This window comes from Lepus europaeus, chromosome 10 (genome assembly GCF_033115175.1).
Source record: "Lepus europaeus isolate LE1 chromosome 10, mLepTim1.pri, whole genome shotgun sequence".
In the NCBI taxonomy this organism is placed as follows: Eukaryota; Metazoa; Chordata; class Mammalia; order Lagomorpha; family Leporidae; genus Lepus; species Lepus europaeus.
In genome coordinates, this window is record NC_084836.1 from 107,934,876 (window position 1) to 107,953,012 (window position 18,137).

Consider the following 18,137-nt stretch of genomic DNA (forward strand, 5'->3'; position numbering starts at 1 on the left):
TAATTTTTATACATTATGTAAGGTAAGGGCCCAATTTCATTCTTCTGCCAACTCCATTACTGTTCTTTCCCTGTTAAATAGTTGTAAGCAGTCTTTTTTTTTTTTTCTTTTTTTTTTTTTAAGATTTATTTTTTATATATTTGGAAGAGTTACAGAGAGGTAGAAACAGAGAGAGAGGTCTTCCACCCACCGGTTCACTCCCTAAATGGCTGCAACTGTTGGAGCTGAGCCAATCCGAAGTCAAGAGCCAGGAGCTTCTTCTGGGTCTCCCACGTGGGTGCAGGGGCCCAAAGACTTGGGCCATCTTGCACTGCTTTCCCAGGCTGCATTGGAAGTGGAGTATATGAGATGCCAGCACTTCAGGCCAGGGCCTTACTTCCTGCGCCATAGCGACTACCCCAAGTTGTAAGCAATCTTGTCAAAGATCTTTTAACCATATGTATTCACTTTGGTATTATAGTAATACCATTATAATACAATTTGATGTATGTGCTTTTTTGGTTTTAAAGATTTATTTATTTTAGAGGCAGAGTTAAAGAGAGAAAGGGAGAGGAGACAGAGGAGTCTTCTATCTGCTTATTCACTGCCCAAAGGGCTACAACGGCCAGGCCAATCTGAAGCCAGGAACCGGGTCTCCCACGTGGATGCATTGGCCCAAGCACTTGGGCCATCTTCCACTGTTTACCCAAGCCATTAGTAGGTCGCTGGATCGGAAATAGAGCAGCTGGGACTTCAACTGGCACCCATATGGGATGCTGGCATTGTAGGCAGAGGCTTAACTTATTACACCACAGTGATGGCCCTGATATATGATTTTTATTTGATGTTTCTGTACTTTGAAATATTGGAGAGGGTATTTTCCAGAGAAAAATAGCCTTTGAGAAATATCCACCATTTGCAATATGTGATCCTTAATTGAATTTTTGTCTATAAAATACTCTTCAGATATGATTGGGAAGTTTTTTTAACTTAGTTTGATAGGCAAGTAGTGAGAGAGTGGGCATGTTCCCATCTGCTAAGTTACTTCCTCAAATTCTTGCAGTGGCCTGTGTCAACAATCTGGGTCTTCGATGTGGGTGGCAGGAACCTGACTGCTTGGGCCATTCTCACTTCCTCCCAGGGTCTGATGGAAGTTTTAAAATATGAACTACTAGAATAATACTAGGAAATTATTTTTGTTAGATATGATAATAGTATTATAGTTATATAGAAAAAATAATTTTATTTATTTGAGAGGGAGAGAGATAGCAACATCCTGTCTCCTGGCTTTCTCTCCAAATGCCTGCAATAGCTAGGGCTGAAGTCAGGAAGTAGAAACAAGTCTCCCATATGGGTGACAAGAACCCATAAATCTAAGCCATCACCTGCTGCCTTCCAGAGTGCACATTAGCAGAAAGCTGAAATTGAGAGTAGAGTCAGTGAACCCAGGTACTTTGATACTTTAAAAAGTTTTACAAACTTACTTGAAAGACAGAGAGCCAGAGCCAGAGATGTTATAGTCACTGGTTCATTTCTCAGATACCTCCAACAGCTGGGACTTGTCCAGGCAAAAATTAAAAGCCTGATGTTTACTCCAGGTTTTCCACATTGTGGCAGGGACCTAAATACTTGGGTAATCACCTGCTGCCCCCACTAGCAGGAAGCTGAAATTAGAAGCAGAGCCAGGACTTGAACCCAGGCACTCTAATCTGTGATGTCAGTGTTCCAAGTAGCATCTTAACCATATGCCAAACACTTGCCTTACAGAGAGCTTGCTGAAATATCTAGTGTCAGATCTGTAATTAGTTTTGAAATGGTTCAGCCAAAACCAGAAATTTTGCAAAATAGTAAACTTTTTAAACTGTAGGTCGTTGCTATGTTGTGCTTATTGTATTACTGTTTTCCTATGTATTTAAGTCATTTTTAAAATTATAAAGTTTTCCACATGTTGTTGTCACTGAGTTTTAGATACCACTTTAAAAAAAATTGTTTATTGCAAGGCAGAGTTACAGAGAGAGTGAGCCCACATGTGATCTTCTGTCTGCTGGTTCACTCCACAAATGGCTGGAGGTGCGCTAATCAGAAGCCAGGAGCTTCTTACGGGTCTTCCACGTGGGTACAGGGGCCTTAGTACTTGGGCCATGCTCTGCTGCTTTCCCAGGCACATTAATGGGGAGCTGGATCAGAAGTGGAGCAGCTGGGACTGGTGCCCATATGGGATAATGGCAGCACAGGCGGCAGCTTTACTCTCTATGTCACAGTGCTGGTCCCTAGATAACACTTATCAGTGTCTACTAGTTCAAGATAACCCGTAATTCCCTGAACTCATTATGCCCCGGATGGACTATTCTGGTCTTAATTTGGTAATACACTTTTTTTTTTTTTTTTAATTATTATTTTTGACAGGCAGAGTGGACAGTGAGAGAGAGAGACAGAGAGAAAGGTCTTCCTTTGCCGTTGGTTCACCTCCAATGACCGCCACGGTAGCGCGCTGCGGCTGGCGCACCATGCTGATCCGATGGCAGGAGCCAGGTGCTTCTCCTGGTCTCCCATGTGGGTGTAGGGGCCCAAGCACTTAGGCCATTCTCCACTGCCTTCCCAGGCCACAGAAGAGAGCTGGACTAGAAGAGGAGCAACCGAGATTAGAACCCAGTGCCCATATGAGATGCCGGCGCCGTAGGTGGAGGATTAACCAAGTGAGCCACGGTGCCAGCCCTCCCCTATATCTTTTCACATGGCATTTCCAATCTCCGGAGACCTTTTCATACATATCAGCAACAGTAATACCTCTGTCGTTTATAACATTGTGGTATATTGTTAACGTCTTTGTGGTAATACAGCTGTTTCCATTTCTGTATCCTCCACTTGCAGCTGAGTTTCTTGAGTAAAGATTTATCTCAGTATCTGTAAACTGAACTGTTAAATTTATTTTTCCTCTATTTACTTGAATATTCCATGTAACTTATGAGTATTGGCTTTTTCAAAGTGAAAGACACTGTTTTTTTTTGTTTTTGTTTTTGTTTTTGTTTTTTAATTTACTGTCATAGCCATTTGTTTATTTGTCAGTTAGCAGTGAGATCTTTCATCCACTGGTTCACTCCCTAAATGGCCGCAGTAGCCAGAGCTAGACTGAGCTGAAGCCAGGAGCCAGGAGCTGCTTCTGGGTGTCCCACATGGGTACAGAAGCCCAAGTGCTTGGGCTATCCTCTGCTGCTTTGCCAGGCCCCCGGGAACTGGGATTGGAAGTGGAGCAGCCGGGACTCAAAGCATTGCCCATATAGGATGCCAACACTGCAGGCAGTGGCTTTACCTATTGTGCCACGGCGCCAGCCCCCAATACTGGTTATTTCAATATAGGCCTTGGTTGTGGAGGTGTTATTCCAGATCACCAATCTTTTGAGCAGATAATTAGTGGCATCTAATAGGCAATGATCTCTGTGTTAGGGAAAGTGATCACTAAATGAGATTGTGCATTGTCTTTGAAAGGTGGGAAGAAGAACGCTATCCTGAAGGCATTAAATGGAAATTCCTAGAACATAAAGGTCCTGTATTTGCTCCACCATATGAGCCTCTTCCGGAGAGTGTCAAGTTTTACTATGATGGTGAGTTACTGATTCTTAACCAGGAGTCTGCTTCTATTTCCTGATAGAAAATAAGGAAAGATTCAGTGCTGGATACTCTTTTTTTTTTTATTATTTCATTGTTTCATTGTGTGGTTTGTGGGAAAAGCCAACATGTGTTATTACTTCTTAAAAAAGGCCACTTGGAATTGAGGAGTGCCACGAGAAAAATTCATACTCCAAAAATTGGTTTATCTACATGGCTCACAGCACGTGGTCTGTAAGCTGAAGACTTTTATCTGAACTTCATTTCTAGTGAGCTAGTCTTTAGTGGAGAAGTTACTAGAAAAACCTTCCCTTGAATGGTAGTATTTTATTTAGTGATAATAATACAAGTCAGAAAGTTATTTATCATTAGAAATAGTACTAGTGTTTGGTTGAGGATTAGTAGTATGCCATCAGCCTCCAAATAGGGCCAGTAGGCATCTATCATTCATTTTACATTCTGCAGCAGTGTGCCTTTGATAAATATGCAGAGGTCTGATGAGCTGCTCTTAAGAAATGTCTTACCTGGGTCTCTTAGATCCCTCAGAATTGCCATTAACTATCAGTGTTTCTGTTTTTCAGTTGAAAGATTTGAGTATAGCTTTTGACACACTCTTTTGTTGATAATCTAGCAGTACATAGTTGGTAATGTTCAGTTGATTTTCATCATTCAAAGAGTTCTTTCCAGAAATAGCTAGAAAGTTGTTAGTTAAATCCTTATGTGCCTAAGGTCACCAAGGTTGCCCTGGGCCCATTTAATAGGTATGGGGTATGATTGGTCTCCTGACCAAGCAAACTTTGACAAAACATTGGGCAGCTTAACTGCTAAAAAGCATCAGTGGCAAACACTTAGTGAATTTTGGTGCATCTCCCTGCCCACTCGCAGTGACTAGAGGGCCACAGATGATTACAGGTCTAGGTAATAATTTATACTAAAGAACTGAGTCTGCAGGGGAGAAGTGTCAATCTTGGTAAACTGGAAATTGTTTAAAACTATGTATTCATTGAAAATGCCAATGACACCTAGATAACCCTTCTCTCCTAATGGATAGTGTTAATGACTTGCACCCTAGCAGAATCGCATTGTCTCAGTGGAAAATGCTTGACCTGTGTTGAACAGAGTACACAGGACAGAGTTTTGGTGTTTTTGTTTGTTTTTTCCAGCCCTCATACTGAGTCGTTCCTAGAAACTCTTAAATGTGACTTGAAACTAAAACTCCAGGACCTAGGACCTGGAAGAAAATTTGTTCTCTGTTCTCTTGCTCTCGTCTGTGCTCACCAAGAGCTTTAAAAAACTCAATAGGTAAAGCCTCACTTTGAGGTTCAAAGAGATTAGAGAGAAAGCTGCATTCCTAATCTTGAGATTTTCTTCTCAAGATGGGAAGCCAAGGCCTGGACCAGTCTACTGACCACTATTGTCTCTTTCCTGTTTTTGTCTAACTCTCCATTATAGGTGTGCCAGTTCCAGGACTAGCATTTTCTTGCTTTGTTTTCCCTCTGGGAATTCCTTTCCTTGACTATATAAACCCCCACTGTTCAGTAACTCAAGAAGTCGCCTTTGACTTAATAGTCTTAACTCAAATTGTAAGTCCTGCTTACTCTATGGGGAGCAGAATTCTCAGACTCCAAAGCTTGCCAGGGAGGTGGGGCAAGGACTGACTGAAGTCGTGAATTGCTAAGGACAGTTTCCTTTTCTGCAAAATGCTACCATTGCCAGGAACCTTCCCATCATCCTATTACTACTGTGTTGCAGGGAACTGCCATTTCATCTTTGACAGGTCATCTAAAACAGGAGTCATCACAGTTCCTCTATTAGGACAGAATTCAATAACCCAAAAAATCTCAACTTTTTCAAATATTGTTAATATTTAGTTCATACCAAATAGACCAGAAAACAGTTTGTTTTTCTGCTTTTATTTAATTTATTTGATTCTTAATGTTTTCCTTAAATTGAAAGCATTGTACAGTTTTACTGCCAGCTGTGGTTCAGACCTGACTTGGGAAGTCAGCATATCCTCCCCAAAGTGTCTTCCTTCATTCTTCCGAAGCAGAAGTTTCAGAGGTTGAGAGGGGAAAACTGTGCCACCTGTCGGCCTCTTATGTTAGGGCTTCTAGGCAGGTTTTGTCTTAATGCCACACTTTAATTTTGTGCTACAATTCCCTATTTCCATATAATCAGGGATGATGACTTCCTAGCTATCACTACATGAGATGTCTTCTGAGTTTAGAAATGATGGATTTCTGGTTAGTTTTTTTATAATGAATGTGGAAACCATTGGTGAATTATTAATACCTGTGTAACTAGAATTATATTTTAACTGAAAGTTTAACCAAATGCTATTATGACTGGATTAGTTACAGAAGATGATGTAAAATTGGATTTTCAAGAGAAACTGGAAATTAACAGTACTAAGAATACTATTACAGTACTTCATTTGAAAAGCATATTAAAAGCTTTAAGTTTTCTTTTATTGCTTTATTAACTAAGGTATATAAAACCCATATGTCCATTCATGTTTTCCTAACAGCAGCTTTCACTGTGAAGCATCAAGATTCCTTTAGAACAGCCTTTTTTTTTTTTTTTTTTTTTTTGACAGGCAGAGAGAGAGAGAGAAAGGTCTTCCTTTTTGCCGTTGGTTCACCCTCCAATGGCCGCTGCGGCCGGCGCATTGTGCTGATCTGAAGCCAGGAGCCAGGTGCTTCTCCTGGTCTCCCATGCGGGTGCAGGGCCCAAGCACTTGGGCCATCCTCCACTGCCTTCCCGGGCCATAGCAGAGAGCTGGCCTGGAAGAGGGGCAACCGGGACAATCCGGCGCCCCAACCAGGACTAGAACCCGGTGTGCCGGTGCCACAAGGTGGAGGATTAGCCTGTTAAGCCACGGTACCGGCCTTAGAACAGCTTTTTATAGACACTTGGGTATTTCCAGGATTATCTGTTGCTGTGGATGAATCCTGTTTACTCAAAGATGTAGCCTCATATTACCTGTACTCCAGAGCACTGCTTTGCAAATTCTGCTGTGTATCATTAAAATGCAGTTTCTGATTCAGTAGATATACGATGGAACCCAAGTATATTTCTTCTTTTTTTGGATGAAGTTTTCTTTTTCTGTTTTTTTAAGTTACACAGAGAGAGGAGAGGCAGAGAGATGTCTTCCATCCACTGGTTCACTCCCTAGTTGGCTGCGATAACTGGGGCTGCACCAGTCTGAAGCCAGGAGCTTCCTCCAGGTCTCCCAAGCAGGTGCAGGGGCCCAAGGACTTCCACTGCCTTTCCACGTCATAGGAGAAATCTGGATCAGAAGTACAGCAGCCGGCACTCAAACCGGCGCCCATATGGGATGCTGGCGGCAGTTCTACCTGTTAAGCCATGCACTGGCCCCAAGATTGTATATTTCTAACAAAGTCTCATGTGATATTGATATTGCTGCTGATCTGGGAACCACAGAGTGGCAAGATTCTAAATGAAGAGTTTATTTTAGCTTTTCATATGGGAAGTCTGGGCTTTCCTGCTATGGATATGTATATATGTATTTAAATTCATATTCTACCCACCTAAGTTTGAAGAAGAAAGATGCCTATTTTCCCCACAATTCCTTTCTTCCTACCACTCCCTGCTTTATTTCTTCCTCGCCTTCTTGAACAAAGGCTGCTTAGCTTAGCCGTGGCAGGAATCTCTTTGAGGATTTGATTTTTAAAAACCATTGAAGAGGTATAAAGGACCTTGCTTGCTGAAAGCAAAAGGAAGAGTAGCAGGGCCTTCCCCCAGGTCAACCCTGTACTGAGCAGGTACCTGGGAACAGTTAAGTGGCAGAGTGTGACACAGGTAACTATTTGTTAAAGGGAAGGACAATTTATACAAGTAGATATAAATTGGTACATTGTTGTTACTATACTCTGAGAAGGTGAACCATTACTTAAAAAAAAAAAACAAAAACAAGTCTCCAGTGCTCAGTATTCATACTTTGAACACTTTTTGGAACCACTTTTCTTTCCAGGTAAAGTCGTGAAGCTGAGCCCCAAAGCAGAAGAAGTAGCTACGTTCTTTGCAAAAATGCTCGACCATGAATATACTACTAATGAAATATTTAGAAAAAATTTCTTTAAAGACTGGAGAAAGGTATTGTAGGTCTTGTTTTAATATTCCAGAGTCCTAAAAATGTTGATCAAGTATTAATCAATAAACTATAACTTTTTAAAAAGTTATCTAATAAAATTATGAATTTTATGATTAATTATTTTGTAAATGTCTTTTTTTATCTAGCAAGAATATATGTATTTTTTTCCTTCTATCAGCCCTCACTTGACTACGGAGTAGACCTAGCAGACTGGGCCAAAAATGAAACCTTGTCTTCAGTTTAGCAGAGGAATGTCTCTGCAAGACCCCCTTCTGTCTACTTACTGTTGTGTAGAAATGTTAATAACATCTCATTCTATCTTGAGTCTTGCTCATTTGTGTTAAATCCTTTCTGCTTTTGGAACCACATTCTGTGTCTGCCTCAATGCTTTCAAAAACTTCACTATTCTCAATTTGGATGGTGTAGCCAGACTGAACTAAAGCTTATCTTCAGAAATTTCTTAAGTTTCCTAAGTGAACATTCTAGGAGTGATACCTCTAAGAGAAAATGAGTATGGGAGTATTTCTGTTGTTACTAAAACAGTTGAACCATATTCATGTTTGTCAGACTGTTATTGATATGTGTGGGCATTCGTGGTAATGTGCCAGTCAGTCCAGTAGACTATATATATATATATATATATATATATATAATAGTTTAATGTTATTCATAAGTCCTTTAAACCATTTTTATATTAAATACACGTTTTATCATAGAATGTAAAATTATAGATTTTTTCCAAAGTTCACTAATGCTGATCGGCTAATTCTCTAGACAGCTTTGACAGAAAAAATGGAGCTTTGCTGTAAATGGCAAAGAAACTTGCTGACTTACTAGTATATTTATATTCTTCTTTTATCTCCCCTTTTCTTTTGACTAGGAAATGACTAATGAAGAGAAGAATACTATCACCAACCTAAGCAAATGTGATTTTACGCACATGAGCCAATATTTCAAAGCCCAATCAGAAGCTCGAAAACAGCTGAGCAAGGAAGAGAAACAGGTATTACAGACTTTATCAAATCTGTAGAGAATTTTAGAATAGTGATAGTGATTATTAGTTTATCTAATTTTCTTCATGGTTCTGTGATACAATCTTGACTTCAATAATTTCATATTGTTCTATACTGAAGATTTGGAACACAACCTAGTGAAATTAACTTTTCTTAAGGTTTTGCTTAGACTGAAAATTAGGAATAAGCATTTTGTTCAGTAGCACAAAATAAGAACCTTGGTGTCCCACTGACCTAAAAATCAGTAACTCCACTAGTATAGTTTTAAGGATGGGCAGACCTTTTCAACCATGGCTACTGGGTGTTATGGGCTTAAAGTAGATGAAATAATATTGGCCATGTACCTCCCTGTTCTTTGTGTTTTAATCGAATCTAGCCACATTTGTTCATCTCTGCCTTCAGCCTTGGTTATCCTCAATGCTGGAGAATATATAAATATTACATCAAACTGACGTCTTTTTGTTCTACAGGCTGCTTGTTTTTGTAAATAAGTTTTATGAGAAAATGTGTGTACCTGATTGTTTAAATGTTATCTGACTACTTATACAGTGGTAGTAGATGGTAGATGATAGAGATCAGTAGTTAGAATAGAAAATGTGTTGTAGCCCTCAAACCTAAAATATTTTCTGTCTGGAAAAATTTCCTGGGGCCAGCACTATGGCTTAGTAGGTTAATCCTCTGCTTGCAGTGCTGGCGTCCCATTTGGGCACAGGTTTGAGTCCTGGCTGCTTCACTTCCAAGCTAGCTGCCTGCCAGTGGAGGATGGCCCAAGTGCTTGGGCCCTTGGATTCATGTGGGAGACCTGGAAGAAGCTCCTGGCTGCAGATGGCCCAGTTCCCTCCATTGCAGCCATTTGGGGAGTGAACCAGCAAATGAAGACCTCTCTGTTTGTAATACTGCCTCCCAAATAAATAAATCTTTAAAATAAATAAATAAATAAATTTGCTAGCTCTTGCTCTTTTTTTTTTCCCCCTGAATGATTTATTTTATTTATTTGAAAGGCAGAGTTGCAGAGAGAGAGCTTCCATTTAGTGGTTCACTCTCCAAATGACTGCAACCCCTGGAGCTGGGCCAGGTAGAAGCCAGGATCCAAGAACTCCATATGGTCTCCCCACATGAGTGACAGAAACCAAGGCACTTAATATTTGGAGCATCTTTCACTGCTTTCCCAGACTCATTAGCTGGATCAAATGTGGAGAAGCTGGCATTTTAACCTGCTGTGCCATAATGCTGGCTTCTACCAGCCCCTAATCTTGAGGACTCTAGGAAAGAATTTCATTTTTCCTAATCAGAGATGTAGGAGTTAAAGATTTCAACAAATTCTTTGCATTTAAAAGCTTTATATTTTGAATGTTTTAAAGGACTTCAATATTTATGTTATTTAGACTTTTATTTATAACTCATCATTTTATCTTATTTAAAGTGAGATGCAAGATTACCTAGATAGAGGGCAGGTGTTTAGCATAGTAGTTGTTGACATTTGGGATACCTGTATCTCATGGAGTGGCTGGCTGGAGTCCTGGCTACTCTACTACTTTTTTTTTTAAAAGATTTATTTATTTGTTTATTTGAAAGGCAGATTTACACAGAGAGGCAGCAGGAGAGGTCTTAGATCCACTGGTTCACTCCCCTGGTGGCCTCAGCAGCTGGAGCTGTGCTGGTCTGAAGCCAGGAGCTAGGAGCTTCTTCCGGGTCTCTTACATGGGTGCAGGGGCCTAAAAACTTGAGCCATCTTCTACTGCTTTCCCAGGCCATAGCAGAGAGCTGGATCAGAAGTGGAGCAGCTGGGACTTGGACTGGGGCCCATATGGGATGCTGGCACTGCAGGCAGCTGCTTTATCCACTACGCCAAAGCACCAGTCCCGGCTACTCTACTTCTGATCCAGCTTCCAGCTAGTGCACACCCTGGGAAGCAGTAGACCAAGCATGGGGAACCTTTATTCTGCAACAGGACAGTTGGCTATTTATAACATCACTTGTGGACTGTACAAAATTATCAACTTAAAAATTCGCCAGCTGTAGTTTTATTGAATTTGAAATCTTGTTTACAGTTGCCTTGGAAGGGCCAAAACTAATGATTTCACAGGCCATATATGGCTTGTGGGCCAGATTTTCTCCATTCCTGCAGTAGGTAGTGGCTCAAGTAGTTTGCTCCCTGCCATCCACATGGGAAACCCAGATTGAGTTTTAGGCTCCTGGCTTCAACCTAACACAGCCCTGGCTGTTGTGGGCATTTGGGGAGTGTACTACAAGGCAGGAAATCTCTGTTACTGTCTTTCAAATAAAATTCAAGGGGCCAACGCTGTAGCACAGCAGGTTAAGCTGCCATCTGTAGTGCCGTCATCCCACAGGGGCACTGGTTCGAGTCCTAGCTGCTCTGCTTCTGATCGAGCTCCCTGCTAATTCTCCTGGGAAAGTCGTGGAAAATGGCCCAGGTCTTTGGGCCCCTGCACTCACCTGAGAGACCTGGAAGAGGCTCCTGTCTCAGGCTTGTGGCCATTTAGGGAGTGAACCAGTGGATGGAAGATCTTTCTGTCTCTCCTCTCTCTCCTCTCTTTCTCTCTCTCTCTCTCTCTCATTCTGACTTTCAAATAAATCTTATTTTAAAAAAAATAATAAAATGAAAATAAATCACAATTTACATTTAAAAATAAATACCCTGATAAAACTCATAACATCCTTTAAGATATGAGGATTGGAACTGGAGCTGTGGTATAGTTGGTAAAGTCGCTGCCTGCAGTGCCAACATGCCATATGGGTGCCAGTTTGGGTTTTGGCTGCTCCATTTCCCATCCAGCTCTCTGCTATGGCCTGGTAAAGATATAGAAGATGGCCCCAAGTCCTTGGGCCCCATCATCCACATGGGAAGACCCAAAAGAAACCTAAACTCCCGCAGTTTTGTTTTGTTTTGTTTTTAAGGTATGAGGATTGGGACCCATTGCTATGGCACAGAAGGTTAAGCTTCCACCTGCAGTGCCAGCATCCCATATGGATGCCAGTTCAAGTCCCAGCTGCTCCACTTCTGATTCAGCTCCCTGCTAATGCACCTGGGATAACAGTGGAAGATGGCTCAAGTGCTTGGGCCCCTACACTCACATAGGAGACCCAGATGAAGCTCCTAGCTTCAGCCTGGTCCAGCCATGGCTGTTGTGGCCATTTGGAGAGTGAACCATCAGTTGGAAGACCTTTCTCTGTCCCTCCTTCCCGTAACTCTGCCTTTCAAATAAATAAAATCTTAAAAACATGAGAGGATTGGTTTTGGATCTGTAAGTCAATCCTTACAGGTCATCTTTTGGCAGATTTTATTGGACACACTTAACGAAAATTCCACTGGAGTTTTTCCTTTATTTGAACTCAATTTCTTAGTGATTTTTAGATTTTTCTCTACCTTGACCTGTTCTCTTGTAAGAGATAAAAATACGTGAATAGAGAATGCCAATTTGAATCATTTTTGGGTTCTTCCTTGTCTTTCAGAAAATCAAAGAGGAGAATGAAAAAGTACTTAAAGAATATGGCTTCTGTATTATGGATAACCACAGAGAGAGGATTGCCAACTTCAAGATTGAGCCTCCTGGGCTTTTCCGGGGGCGTGGCAACCACCCCAAGATGGGCATGCTGAAAAGGCGGATCATGCCAGAGGATATAATCATCAATTGTAGCAAGTGAGCACATAGTTCATCTTTTGGGCCAGATATGAGGTGGAAGGCTTCCTTTGTTGATGGTGGTTTGGAATATTTCCCACATTACAGAGAACTCTTTGGGAAATAGATACTTAAAAACATAGGCTTCTCATGTTCAGGTCTGCAAGTATTTTTCAGGTATTGACTTGTGAGGAGGAAAATTGGAAATGCTCAGTTTTGTCCTTCAGATTATGAAAGGTGAAACTGTCCCTCACTTCTCATTTCATTGTCCTCCTGCTTTGTTTCTTTCTCATAGAGATTCCAAGGTTCCTTCTCCTCCTCCAGGACATAAGTGGAAAGAGGTCCGGCATGATAACAAAGTTACTTGGCTGGTCTCCTGGACACAGAACATCCAAGGTTCCATTAAATACATCATGCTGAACCCCAGTTCACGAATTAAGGTAAGGGGATAGTTAAGAGCTGCATGATCTCTTTTTGTTGAAATGTGATGTTCTTGCCATCTTAGAGTCATTCTGACAAAACCCTTGCCTAAAAAAGAAGACAAGTATTTTCATAGTTAGCATTTTTAGCATTATCTGGTGACTTCCCTAAGATGTGTTGGTTTTTATGTCATACTATAATCTTATTTTTTCATTCATAAATAAATACCTGTGGGAATCACAATATGTGCCAATCAATGGTCTATATATGGTGGTGGTAATTACATTGATAAACAAGACCGGTGGACTTCCTGCCTTCACATTGCTTACTATCTATGGAAAAAGGGAATTAAAAGATGAGTTTATTTTGGTGTACAAATATTTTGAAAGCTGTGCATAGCTTTTTATTTTATTTTATTTATGTATTTATTTATTTTTGACAGGCAGAGTTAGACAGAGAGAGACAGAGAGAAAGGTCTTCCTTTTTCCATTGGTTCACTCCCCAAGTGGCCGCTACAGCCAGCGCGTTGTGGCCGGCGCGTTGTGCCAATCCGAAGCCAAGAGCCAGGTGCTTCCTCCTGGTTTCCCATGCGGGTGCAGGGCCCAAGGACCTGGGCCATCCTCCACTGCCTTCTCGGGCCACAGCAGAGAACTGGACTGGAAGAGGGGTAACCGGGACAGAATCTGGTACCCCGACTGGGACTAGAACCCGGGGTGCTGGCGCTGCAGGCAGAGGATTAGCCTAGTGAACCGCGGCGCCGGCCGCATAGCTTTTTCATAATACACCGTTTCCACAGACAAGTACCCTCGTGTGTTGGCTTCTACAGCTGTCTTCCTCTGCACAGTTCTTAGCTGTAAGGAAGGGCGTGTCATTGGTCTGAATCCAGAAACAACTATGTGTAGGTTCCAGGATCAGAAGGATGATGTATATGAACACATAATGTAAACTGATATGTGTACTAATGTATTGTTATTTACTGATACAAATATAAATTGTCTTGAGAGATATTAGATGTTATCTAGTTCTAGCTATACCCTGTTCTGGAGAGTCCCCTGAACTTCCGCCCTCTGACATATTGTGGAAATGTGAACAGCAACCTCAAAGAGAGAGACTTCACAAAAAAACAGGCAAGAAATCAGGCCTGTGTAGATTGTGACTGTTACATGCAGGAGACTGAGACCTGTCTTAATCCTGGCTTATAGGTATTTACCATATGTTAAGATGTGAAAGCTACAGCTCAAAGAACTATGTAAATTCCCAACTGAAGTGTAGATTTTCTTATTTATTTGAAAGGCAGAATTAGAGTGAGAGAGACAGGGAGATTGATTTTCCATCCCCTGGTTCACTCTCCAAATGGCTGCAGTGGTTGGGGCCAGGCTGAAGCCAGAATCCTGAAACTTCATCCAGATAGCCCACATGGGTGCAGGGGAACAAAGACTTCTGCTGCCTTCCCAGGCACACTAGCAGGGAGCTAGATGAAAAGTGGAACAGCTGAGACTTGAACCGGTATCCATATGGAATGATAGTGTTGAAAGCTCACTTAAGCTGCTTCACCACAATGCCAGCCCCAAGTCAAAGCATGTATTACTGGGGCCGGCGCTGTGGCGTAGCAGATAAAGCCACTGCCTGCAGTGTTGGCATCCTGTATGAGCACCCATTCGAGACCCAGCTGCTCCACTTCCGATCTAGCTCCCTGCTGCAGCCTGGGAAAGCAGTAGAAGATGGCCCAAGTCCTTGAGCCCTGCACCCGTGTGGGAGGCCTGGAAGAAGCCCCTGGCTCCTATCTTCGGATCTGTTGCTGCCAACTAGGGAGTGAACCAGTGTATGGAAGACCTCTCTCTCTGTCTCTCCTTTGCCCTCTGTGTAACTCTGACTTTCAAATAAATAAATCTTTAAAAAAAAAAAACCATACACATATTTTCTGAAATAGCACAAAGCAATGCGAATACAAAGGTGGATAAGCAATATTTTAGCCCACTTGTAGGCCGGTGGGTGAATCAGTTAAGAATTCAGTTGGATTCGAAGAAAAGTAAAAGTTAAAAGAGTAATTATTCCTAGCATATAGAGATAAAAAACTTTATAAAGAAAATTAGGTTAAAGGTAGATCTTAAGTATTCCAGAGGGCAGGCATTTGATAGTGATTAAAACACTGCTTCAGAGTGACTAGCATAGTGAATAAAGCTCCTGCCTGTGATGCCAGCATCCCAGTGGGCACCGGTTCAAGTCCTAGCTGCTCCAGTTCTAATCCAGCTCTCTGCTAATGTGCCTGGGAGAGCAGCAGAAGATGGTCCAAGTGCTTGGGCCCCTGCACCTACATGGGAGACCTGGAAAATCTGGCTCCTGGCTTAGGTCTGGTCCAGCGTAGCTGTTTCAGCCATTTGTGGATTTAACCAGGTGTTGTAAGAAGATTCTCTCTCCCTCTCCCCACCCCCCATCTCTCCCTCCCCTTGTCTCTCTTTCTCTGTAACTCTTGCCTTTCAAATAAATCTTAAAAAATGCAGACTTATGCTCAGGTACTTAGTTCCCTGCCACTTATATGGGAAACTGGATTGAGTTCCAAGCTCCTAGCCTAGCCCCAGCTGTTGTAGGCATTTGGGGAATGAACCAGCAGATGAATTGTTCTCTGAAGTACTTTTTTTGTTAACCAGTTATATCACCATTATCATCTCTCTTTTCCCCTACAAATAAAGTGTAGAAATGTCTATACTTTTGGGTTCCTGATCCACTAGAAAGTGTTTTTGCATACGATAGGAGGTTGAGATCTAATACATATTTTCCAAATGAACCACCAGTTGTTCTACAACTATTTAGCTCTGTATTATTTATTCCCTTATAACATATCAGAATTCTATATGCAAGTCAGACTGTTTCTGGGTCCCCTGCTTGTTTTGTCAGTGTATTTCTGCATCAGTGTCATACTGTCTTAACAACTAGCTTTATAAAATCGAACAAACAGGACAAGTTTCTTTCAGCTTGTTTTGTTTGTTTTATTTTATTTATTTATTTGAAAGAGGTCTTCCATATGCTGGTTCATTCCCCAGGTGGTTGAGATGGTCAGTAATCACTGAGCCAGGCCAAAGCCAGGAATCAGAAGCACTGTCCAAGTATTCCACATAGGTGCAAGGGCCCAGGCACTTGGACGGTCTTCTGCTGCTTTCCCAGGTCATTAACAGGGAGCTGTGTCAGAAATGGAGCAGCCAGGACACCTATATGGGATGCCTGCGTTGCAGGTGGTGGTTTTACCCACTATGCCACAACACCAGCCCCTCCAGCTTGTTCTGCAAGATTGTGTTGGCTCTTCTAGGCCCTGATTACTTTTGAGATAAACTTGTAAAGTTCTGATGAAAATGGTTGAAGTCTGTTATTGCCTTGAATTCATAGACTAATAGGGGAAAGATACAGTGTGATCCTTTAAAAATTTTATTTTCTTAGAAACCATAGTTTTCATTGCCAATAGGTACAAGACATTTTCTATTACATTTTTGTTGTTTTTTTACTAGAATATTTTTTGTTTAAGTGTATCTCTTTGATGTATCCTGCACTTGTGCCCTTCAGAGCCAAGGTTATACTACTGCAGGCCTTATAGGTCACTAGAAAGGATTATGACTTTGAAAACCACAGTTAACACATATTCCAGATACAAAGAAGGTTATCCTGAACTCATTCACGTCTTTTTATGCTCATTCTTATTTGTTATGTATTTCCTCCCACTATTTCCATTATACAGACATCTTGTAAGAGTTTGCATTGTCTGTCTCTCACCCTGTACCTGGTGCCCATAGGATCTGAAATAGCATTGAAATGACAGCCTCTTCAAATCTGTATTTTCAGCCAAGAATTCTCTCCGATCTCAGATAGTTCATGTATTTATAGATGAGCTGCTTACACCTACTCACTGATAAGTACAACCACCTCTCTGCCAATTTGGAAGCATTACTTGCTGCCATAATCTGGAAAGTATGAGAGAAATTGAGATTCTTAGGACTAGTCTTTTTTTTTTTTTTTTAAATTAATGACTACAATGTCAGAATACAGTTTTAAAATTTATTTTTAAAGATTTATTTTATTTATTTGAAAGGCAGAGTTACAGAGAGAGAGAGAGGGTAAGATACAGAGATCATCCAACCACTGGTTCACTCCCAATGGCTGCCAAATCCAAGAGCCAGGAACTTCTTCTGCATCTTCACATGGGTTCAGTAGCCCAACACTCAGACCATCCTCTGCTGCTTTCCCACACACAAACAGCAGGGCGCTGGATAGGAAGTGGAGCTGCCAGGGCTTGAACCAGCGCCTATATAAATCTACAGTTTTAACAATTAACTGCCAAATTCATAGTGTTGGGAATCTCTGGTTTTGGTGAATTTTATTGAGAAGACAAGATGATAGGGGCTGGCACTTGGTGTAGTGGGCTAGGCTTCTGCCTGCGGCTCTAGCATCCTATGTGGGTATCAGTTTGTGTCCTGGCTACTCCTCTTCTGATTTAATTCTCTACTATGGCCTGAGAAAACAGTAGAAGATGGTCCTAGTGCTTGGGCCCCTGCACCCATGTGGAGACCTGGAAGAAGCTCCTGGCTCCTGGTCGGCCCAGCTCTGGCTGTTGTGGCCATTTGGGGAGTGAACCAACAGATGGAAGACTTTTCTCTGTATCTCTCCCTCTATTACTCCACCTCTTACCCCACCCCCCAAAAAAAGACATACAATAGTATGTGTCTTCCCCTCACACACACACACACAATCTTGCTTCTTGAAGTTTCAGTTGCTCACACTATCTTGTACGTCCTAAGAGGTGAGTCATCCTTTTGTTCAGCGTATCCATGTTGTACACACTATCTACTGATAGTCACTGCTGAGTAGCTGCCTTGGCTGTCAGACTGACTGTTGTGGTAACTTGCTTCAAGTAACTTACTTCATAGTGGCCCTAAAGTTCAAGAGTAGTGATGCTGGCAGTTTTATTACAGTATATTGGTTATAATTTATAATTGGTTCTATTGTTATCAATCTCTGTGCCTAGTTAATAAACCTTACTATGGACATGTATGTGTTTTAGTCAGCCTTTCATTACTTTAGCTAAAATCCCTAAGAAGAGTTTCTTAGGAAGGAAAATTTATTTTGACTTAAAAAGTTTGGAAATTCACAGTTGTTTGTTCGTTGTTGTCTTATTTATTTATTTATTTGAAAGGCAGAGTGACAGAAAGTGAGGGACAGAAAAAGAACTCTTCCATTTGCTGGTTCACACTCCAAATGGCTGCAACAGGCAGGTCTGGGCCAGGCTGAAGCCAGGAGCCAGGAACACTATGCTGGTCTCACACAGGTAGCGGGAGGCTTAAGTACTTGGGCTATCATCTGCTATCTTCTCAGGTGTGT

At 41.5% G+C, this 18,137-nt stretch overlaps 1 protein-coding gene across 1 annotated transcript in view; it reads left to right on the plus strand.

Annotated features, from left to right (window-relative positions):
- Positions 1-18,137, plus strand: part of TOP1 (DNA topoisomerase I) — a 99,042-nt gene that overhangs the window by 64,302 nt on the left and 16,603 nt on the right. Inside the window, exons 9-13 of the mRNA XM_062204203.1 lie at positions 3,466-3,581; positions 7,580-7,701; positions 8,580-8,702; positions 12,187-12,374; positions 12,649-12,793. Of these exons, the coding sequence (XP_062060187.1) occupies positions 3,466-3,581; positions 7,580-7,701; positions 8,580-8,702; positions 12,187-12,374; positions 12,649-12,793 (694 nt within the window). The remainder of the gene's footprint in view (positions 1-3,465; positions 3,582-7,579; positions 7,702-8,579; positions 8,703-12,186; positions 12,375-12,648; positions 12,794-18,137) is intronic.